Source organism: Neophocaena asiaeorientalis, unplaced genomic scaffold, assembly GCF_003031525.2.
Source record: "Neophocaena asiaeorientalis asiaeorientalis breed wild unplaced genomic scaffold, Neophocaena_asiaeorientalis_V1.1 scaffold78, whole genome shotgun sequence".
NCBI lineage: Eukaryota > Metazoa > Chordata > Mammalia > Artiodactyla > Phocoenidae > Neophocaena > Neophocaena asiaeorientalis.
The window spans coordinates 10,121,852-10,130,786 of record NW_020175018.1 but is presented as its reverse complement, the minus strand read 5'-3'; the positions used below and the strand labels follow the sequence as shown (position 1 = coordinate 10,130,786).

The 8,935-nt window shown below is 49.9% G+C and overlaps 1 protein-coding gene across 1 annotated transcript; it reads right to left on the bottom strand.

Moving 5' to 3' along the window:
* Window positions 1-301: 301 nt before the first annotated feature.
* Window positions 302-6,832, bottom strand: ARPC5L (actin related protein 2/3 complex subunit 5 like). Its single transcript, XM_024762399.1, has 3 exons — window positions 3,369-6,832; window positions 1,980-2,156; window positions 302-859 (listed from the first exon to the last, which is right to left on the bottom strand). The coding sequence occupies exons 1-3, from the start codon at window positions 3,432-3,434 to the stop codon at window positions 797-799; spliced, it is 306 nt and encodes a 101-aa protein (XP_024618167.1). The 5' UTR covers window positions 3,435-6,832; the 3' UTR covers window positions 302-796.
* Between the last annotated feature and the right edge of the window lie 2,103 nt (window positions 6,833-8,935).

Sequence of the window (8,935 nt, the reverse complement as noted above, 5' to 3'; positions counted from 1 at the left end):
AGCTTAGGTCAATTATTGAATGTTTGGCACTTTATTAAATAAGCTCCAAAACTACACACAAATGAAAGAAGTAAAAACAATAAATAGTTATTCAGCAAAACAGCTCTCTGTAGCAGCCAGCAGCACTGCAGCCCAGGCCTGAGGTACTGCTGTGGCAGGAGGGCTGGAATGCCACGCTCGCTCCCATGGCTCGGTGGGGACACACGTCTACCCCCTCCACTCCAGTTTCCAGAACAGGCGACCTCTCATTCATTACCATCCATTACCCATTTCTTTTATATACATGAAACACACTGCAGAGTATATACTAATAAGCCAAGAGCTTTATTGATGCAGCAGGCACTTTACAATGAACCCAAGAGAGCCCGCCGCCTTTGGGAGGTCGGGATGTCTGTACAAACCCTTGGGGGTTTTCCACTTCAACAAAAACCAAGCTCTCCCTTTTTTACCACACCCCTTGAATCTGTACCTGCCCAAGTCATCCTTCCCCGCTTTTACACAGGCAGTGCACAGAGGTACACCTGACCAATGCGGGCCAGCCACTCTGGTAGACAGTCACAATGTCAGTTCTGCATTACTTGTGGACAAAGGCATAGACTATCAGATCCTGCAAAGGATTTAGGAAACAGTAAGACGATTTCTCCCTCCACCTTGAAAATAAAATACACTTTAGCAGATGCATGTCCTGAAATAGTTTACTTGGGAGTTCTGAGGAAGATGGTCCATTGTCAATCCCTTCTTCAACAGCCTGTGCATCCAAAATTCTTCTCAAGGTAACATGAGTCTTTTTTTTTTTTTAAACAGTCTTTCTTGCTGTAAGAACTCTTATAATGGAGCCTAGTCCTCCTACTGCTAATGCCTGTAGGGGCAGGAAAAGAAAAGGTGTCAGTTGAGATTTGGTTGGACAAGGGGAGCCTAGCTTGCCAGGGAAGATGGGACCATGCGCTCCTGACCATGTCATAGACCTTCTGAAAAAGGATTCCCACGAGAGCACGGTTAAGAGGTGCCAACAGCGTCCACATTCAGGGGATGGAGCCCTGTCCTGGAAGAAAGGGTTCCCAAGAGCTGCTAGCTCTTGAGGCAGGAGAATTGGGCTTGAGAACATTGTTACCAAGCTCACACAGAGACCCCCAGTTTCCCTTTGACAAGCTCATCATGTCCCAGCCTACAGGCACAGCCGTAGGCACTTAAACAAACACTAGCCCATTAGAGCTGAAACATCAACAGGGCTGAGCACCCAGTTGCCTTAAAGGGACCAGAGAGCCTGGCCTCCATACCACTCAGTTCCCCTGAGCCCCACGACCACCTCCACCCACTAAGCCTAGGAGCTCACCTTCTGGCAGAGCACACCCACCGGCAGGACCAAAGGCCACAGCCCAGCCCCAGGCTGCCCAAGCGACCGATCCCTCAGTAAGGGCCACTCCCTTAAACTCAACAGAGCCTTTCAGGAAGGACACAGGCTTGATGAAAGGCCCTGCTCTTATACTGACCCAAGCAAAGGACAGGCTTTTCATGCTTCAGGTGGATGAAGGCCCTGTTAAAGACACTGCCAAGGTATCTGCCACTGCCCCCTTGGGCCTGGTGAGGCTGAGGCTGGAGCAGGAAGCCCTCAGAGCTAATGGGAGGGCTCAGCCTGAATCTAAGACCCACAACCACCACCTCCACAAGCCCAAAGAAAGTATTACAAAGTCCCAGCCACCAGCAAGCCTGCCTCTACCTTACCACGCCAAGTCACCTGCCCCCATGCCTGCCCGGCGCAAACCAGCAGCTAAAGCAACGGCGATTACCAGAGACGGCAGATCCCTACCAGGTGCTTCCCTGGGAGAGGTTAAGTGCTCAGATGTCCCAGGTTGCTTGAGGCATGGCCCCTTATTCTCACATGCCTATCAGACTGTCCTTTGTTTATTTGGGATGGCCTGGCCTGCTGATTTGAACCCTGGGGTTGGGGTGACTCAGTGGGCTGCCTGATGTTCACATACCTTTTCATGCCACTGGAGTAACACTGCACTGCTATTTTCTGTGGGCTTCTCAAACCCTTTATAAATGTACTTCATGAGCAAGTCAATGCCATTTCTGTCCAGTGACTGCACAGCCTGCTCAATTTCGCTGCTCTTAAAATTTGTAAGCACTTTCAGCACCACGCCCTGGGCCCGTTCCTACAGAGGAAAGAGAAAGGGAGTGAGGCCTAGAGCCATGGCCCAGGCATATCCACATCCTGCACTGCAGGCTCAGAAACACCAAACCAAGTAGTCAGAACTCATTAGAAACACTGCCCAATTTCTAATTCATTTGGAATGCTTAAGTGAAATTCTTTTATTGATTTAAGTTTCAAAGTATCCCAAAGTATTCAAAGCCAGTAATTTATTCCACTTATTTTGGGGGAAATAAGCAGTTTCCTGGGGAGAAGCATCCCTATTTCTGATGACACCAGCAAGGCCTTAAAACTCTACAGGATCATGGGCTTCCCTGGTGGTGCAGTGGTTGAGAGTCCGCCTGCCAATGCAGGGGACACGGGTTTGTGCCCCGGTCCGGGAGGATCCCACATGCCGCGGAGCGGCTGGGCCCGTGAGCCATGGCCGCTGAGCCTGCACGTCCGGAGCCTGTGCTCTGCAACGGGAGAGGCCACAACAGTGAGAGGCCCGCGTACCGCAAAAAAACAAAACAAAATAAAAACAACTCTACAGGATCATAACTGTGGAAATTAAAAAAAAAACAGGTCTACTTGGCTGCACCTTCTGTCTGCGTTCACCCTCAATGGAACAAAGGGGCCATTTTCCTCCGTGTTTGACAGGTGCAGCCATTTATATCAAGATGCCATCAAAAAAAAAAAAGTGCCATCACAAGATGGCAAAACCCCAGCTCCAAAGAGACCCCTTTCCCTGGACCAAATTTTAGACAGTCTCAGCGATGAGCTTTTAGACAACGTAACCGGTACAGTCTGCACAACCGTATGGTCTCACCTAGTTTTTACGAGGCAGGAAATCCTAAAAGGACTGAAAATCCTTATGCAAATAAAGCTTATTCAATAGCTTATAAAAGCATAACCACTGCTAAGTCCCACATGGCAAGCTAATTTATAACTTTGCTCATCAGGAAGGGCTGGGCTGACTTCTCACCCCATGAGGCCTCGGGGAGGAGTGAACGTTTCTTTGGGGAGCGTTTACTATGAACACTGACAGCTTTGGGTGTTAGGAGCGCCAGGAGGCTTCCGTGGAAACACTGCCCGGTGCCAACTCACTTCCTTGGTAGATACTCACCAATGCAGAGATGAAACAGATGCTGTCCAGAGTCCCAGGGAGCTCACACTGGACAATCACAGCCCTGGTCCCAACACCCACCCAGCAGAGCTGCAGTTCAACCCCCTTTACCTTCACAGCTTGATTCTTGGTGTTGACGGGAGAGTTCCGCAAGGCTGCATGAAACGCCCGAAGCATGTCCCCTGTGCAGCAGCACCAGTTAAGGATGGCTAGGCTCTAGCATGTTCATGCTTTTATTAACGAACTCATTTCAAAAAGAGCTCAAGAGAGTGGAGTCAAATGGCATCTATCCACATCCACCCGCCTCCCACTGTGGCCTCCCGGTGGGCACAGCCAGTTCAGAGGGTAGCCTACAGGCTCTCCTGAGCCACATGGAGGGTGGGTGGGGCATCTCTGCCAAACCTGCAAACCCCTCCTCTGCCGGCCCCGAAACCTTCCCCTTCAAAGCAAGTTTGGACGCGGACTCGCTCCCTCCCGGGAAGGGAGCAGCAAAGCAACCGCCCCTGCAGGGTAACTTGCAGCAAAATCTGACTGAGCTGATTTGCACTTACTTGGCACCCTATCTGCCCTACTGGACCCTCACGACCACCGAGTAAGGTTATCATTTTCATCTTCTCATTCTCAAAAGGGAAGAACAAAGGCACAAATGGAGGTCTCCTAACTCTTAATCCAATGTTTTCTATCAGTTAAACTATTAAAGAAATTAAGATGTGCTAAAACTTTTATCCTCCAAGACCTACCCAAGTCAGTGAGGTCCCAACTGGGGGAAATTTAACAATCTAAAAGAACCTTTTGCCAACAAAATGAATCAATCCTCCCCTCCTTGCTCCCCAAACCTTAGCTGGAGTCCTGACATAATCTTTGCTGAGCTCTGAATAGCCAGTGCTCAAAAGAAAATTACAATCTGGGTTAGGTCCCCAAAGGTGACACCTATTTTAAACTGAATTACATCAGTTGACTTTCATTTCCTCATCTGAAACACTGGCTTCAGCCAAAAAGCTTCAAAAATAGAACAAGAAATGGCTTCCGCCCAATCGGGTCTCTACTCCTGTTCATGCAGGGATACCCATGTGTGAACAGCCAGAACCTCCCAAGCAAAGCCGAGTCCCCGGTCTTCCCTAGTGTGGCCTCCATCTTGACTGAGCTGGGCCCACACACCCAGGGAGCCACCCCTGTGGAGCTCCCTAGCACCCTGCTGGGCTCTGATCCACCTTCCAATCTGAGAGGCAGCCCACTCTCCCACACCCCTGTATCTGTCAGCTTTGGAACTCCTTTTTCCCAGCCTGGTTAGGGCCAGTGTGATTATCAGCCACAGATAATTTCTACCTCAGAACTCTTTTCGAATTTGACATCCCAGAGCAATAGGCAGAGTCCCAGAGGCTTCAGAGGAAACGAAGGCTGGCGCTCGCTCTTCACTAACCAGCACGGTTGGGAAACAAAATATTTCAGAAGATGAATGGGTAAGGGTAGGATAACTAGTCCACAGGGGCAAAAAGAGTCACTGCTTTAGAGTTAATCTCTCTGCAGCACCCCTCTACCAAACATTCACTATAGGTGTTGATAGGTAGGGGGCCTTCAGCAGCTGGGGAGAACTGGGGAGTAGGGAGGGGCATACCATTTATCAAGCTGGCCTCTGTCTCAGCTGGTTTTAGACTCTTCCAGAGAACAGGCTGTGGAGGCCAAGGAACTGAGCCCAGCCCCTGGTCTCCTCTCGATCAGGGTTTCTCAACCACAGCACTACGACTGACATTTTAGACCAGATGACTGATGTGGGGTCTGTCCTGTGCATGCATGGTACAATATTTAGCAGCATCTCTGGCCTCTATGCACTAGATCCCAGTAGCACTCCCTCCCACCCCCCAAGTTGTGACAAACAAAGTATCTCCAAACATCGACAAATTTCCTCAAAGGGAGGAGACTGCAAAATCATTCAAAACTACTGCTCTGGACAGATCCCCCTCCAGAGGACCAGAAGGTGCCTCAGCAAGGAAAAAAAGATCCAATTCTTTAAAATCCTTACAAGGTCTCAGATCCTGTGCCCAGGTGTTTTCACATGTCATCTCATCACTGCTAACAGTTCTTTGTGACAAGAATCATTATTCTGATTTTAAAGGCAATGAATCTGAGGCTCAGAGAAGGAAAATGATGTGTTCAAGGTCACAAAGCTAAGCTGTCCAGCTGGCCTTCAAACCCAAGGATGCCTGACTCCAAAGCCAAACTCTTTCTACAATCCCCTGCTGCCACTCCACCCACAGGCCCAAGATGCATGTCCAGGACACTTACTGTATGTCCAGCACTGTGCTAAAGCCTTCTGGGATGTTGTCCAGTGATGGTCCCATGGAACCTATAAGCCCAGCTTGGTTCTCCTCCTTTTAACACAGGAGGATACTGAGGTTCAGAGAGTGTAAGTGACCTATTCAAAGTCACACAGCTACAGAAGACTGAGTCGGGTCTGTGTGGATGCACAGCCCACGCTCTATTTCATGTGTGTGATCTCCCACCATGACTCGCTTCCCTATACAGTACTAGGACAGGCCTACTCCCTACATCCCCTCACTCCAATCAACCAACCCCTATCCCTACTCCCCTCGCCTCTGTTCTAAGACTCCTAGAAGCCCTTTCTATAGTTTAATAATGTAACATAAATCCAAGACCTGGCACATGGTAGGGACTCAGCAAATATTATTAGCTCCTTCCTCCTTCCTTCCTGGGCCCCACATTTGCCAGGATTTCAGTTCTCATTTGCTAACCTCCCTTTCCCCAATCCCAAGAGGTACACTCTCCATGGTAACAAGGTTTCTGACACTGTCATTAGTGGAGAAACTACCATCCCCTGATGTGCTAAGCCTAGGTCTCCAAGCAGCCTCAAGGAATCTATCATGTGAGGAGCGTACCAAGAGATGACCTTCAACAAGTCTCTGCAGCACCAAGGCCAAGACAGCAGATAACCGGACCTTGCCCTCCCCTTTTGTGGATGGTCTGGGCCACAGGCCTGATGCTGGAGTCCTTTCAGCAATGCCTGCCCATGAGCCAGGTTCTACACCAGACTGCAGAATCACCCTTCCCTCATGGGGGCCCTTCTCATGGCCCCATTTCACCAATGGGGTAAGCAGGGTGACCCTGATGGGGCAGGAAATACAAGTTTGAATCACCACCTTTGAAAACACATTTCTGTTCAAACAAAGAAAGTCTGGAGGTTTTTGTTTCAAAGGCACATTGGAGGAACACTGTAGGACTCCTCCCAAAGGCAGTCTATGGGCTCGACTTCCCAAGCTGAGTCAACTGATTAAACACCCAGAACCTGATTTATATACAGTACAGCATGAGCCTCCAACCCTGCCCTGGCCAGTGCGGGGGAGGGGTAGGCACTTCCTGTAACACCATTTGAATAAAGAAAAATCCTTCCTGTGAGAATAAGTCAGTTTCCTGTGCTCAAACTGCTACGGGACCAAGCAGGCTGTGACAGCCAACTCTATTTTTAATCTTGTTTTCTAAATGCTTGTTTTCTGTGACCACAGAACCGTCATTTCCAGTCGTGGGGCTCTACTTTTACATCTCACTTTATGCTGTTTTTTCTTAGCTCTAAACGACTAGTTTTTTCCACTGCTTCCTGCACAGGAAGCCTATGCCGACTCCGGGTGTCATCTCTGCCCAGACTGAGGGGGCACGGGGCCCCCAGGATAAGGCGCCCGGCTCGGCCTGCCGACTCCGGGTGTCATCTCTGCCCAGACTGAGGGGGCACGGGGCCCCCAGGATAAGGCACCCGGCTCGGCCTGTCGAGTGCCGGGCAGGCTTCTTAGAGAAGAAACCTTCGAGCTGAGGCCTGAGGGATGAGTAGTAATTCTTATGCCCCGGGGAGTGACCTGGGGTGGGAGAACCTAAGTCTCGGATTATAGGAGCTTTGGACGCCACCCCACTGAGCTCAGTGGAGGTTGCGTCTGCCTTATTGTTGTAGTGACCGTATTGTTAATGGGCTGGCGGACTTTAAAGACGTTTAAAGTGTATCCAGGGTGCTGACAAGACAATGAAGACATTTGGGTTTGAGCGGGCGGCGGCCCCGCGTCTGTAGCAGTCACCTTGACCGGGTGTGTAGGGGGCGGGGATAGGGGGATGACCCCGTGGCCACCATCCTGGCAGGAAGGGCAAGGTCCTCGGGGGCTGAGATATCTTGCCTGGCTGGAGAGGAATATCCTGGTAGGAAGCGAACCCCCAGAGTCTGAGATGGGTAGAGATAGGGCAGAGTCAAGGACAACATTGTAGTGCCAAGATTAGGTGCCTGGGCTGTTGCTTGAGGGGTTCTATCAATGAGACTTAGCCTGAGACTACATTGGGTCTTTGTTTTCATATAATAGTTTTCCTTTTAATAAAGACCAGTAGAAGTTAATGAGATGTGACTCGTTTTCATTGCTTCGAATACTTCCCATTGAACTGTGTCTACAGATCAAAAAAATATTGTCAGACTAGGATGCTACCTAATCTTGGGTGCTAAAGATAGACTCCTACAGGTGCTAAATAAAAGTATCAGGTGGCTTCCCTGGTGGCGCAGTGGTTGAGAGTCCGCCTGCTGATGCAGGGGATACGGGTTCGTGCCCCGGTCCGGGAAGATCCCACATGCCGCGGAGCAGCTGGGCCCGTGAGCCATGGCCGCTGAGCCTGCGCGTCCGGAGCCTGTGCTCTGCGACGGGAGAGGCCACAACGGTGAGAGGCCCGCGGACCGCAAAAAAAAAAAAAAAAAAAAAAGTATCAGGGGTCCTGGAAGACCTGCCTATCAGCTCCATACCTTGGAAGAAATCTGTGTGACCTAGGGAGGCCACAAGACAACAGAAATTCATATCCCCAGAACATCCTGATCAGAAGAAATTTTAAACCAAAATGCCCGTTTTACAAGTAAGGAAATAGCCCCCAAATAAACTGGTGAATGAAATAATGTCACTGTTTATGACCGTGGATCTCCATTCCAGTCAAGGGGGCAGAATTAAAAATTCACACTATGTCAGGGATGACTGTATTCTGAGGAGAAGAAAAAAACAACATGCAGTTTCTGAGAGTAACTCAGATAAAGTGGTCAAGAGAAGTGTCCCCGAGGAGGTGACGCTGATCAAGGACCTGCAGGAAGTGAAGGAGGGAGCTGAGCAAAGGCTCAAAGACAGGGCAGGCTTGGTGTATTCCAGAAACAGCAAGGCCATACTGGAGCAGAAGAGTGAGAAGAAATGAGGTGGAAGGGAGGTGGGGGGGAGGGGCGGGTGCTGTAGAGCTTTGTAGGCTGAGGAAAGGATGTGGTCTTAACTCAGGACAGCCCTGGAAATTCTGGGCAGAGCAGTGACATGATCTGACTTGAAAAGTGTCCCTCAAATGTGTATTGAGAACACATGGGAGCCTGAGCCAAAGTAGGTGATTTAAGAAGTGACATCAATGGTCCAGGTGACAGGCAATGGCAGCTCAGGCCAGGCAGGTGCCAGTAACAGTGGTGGGAAGAGGTTGGGTATTTTGAAGAAAGAGGCTGCAGAATTTGGGAGTGGGTTGGTTGTGGCATGTGAGAGAAACAGGGTAGTCATAGGTGACTTCAAGTTCAGAAAAGATGTACACAATCATTACCTTTAATAGAACTGTAGGGGCTTCCCTGGTGGCGCAGTGGTTGAGAGTCTGCCTGCCGATGCAGGGGACACGGGTTCGTGCCC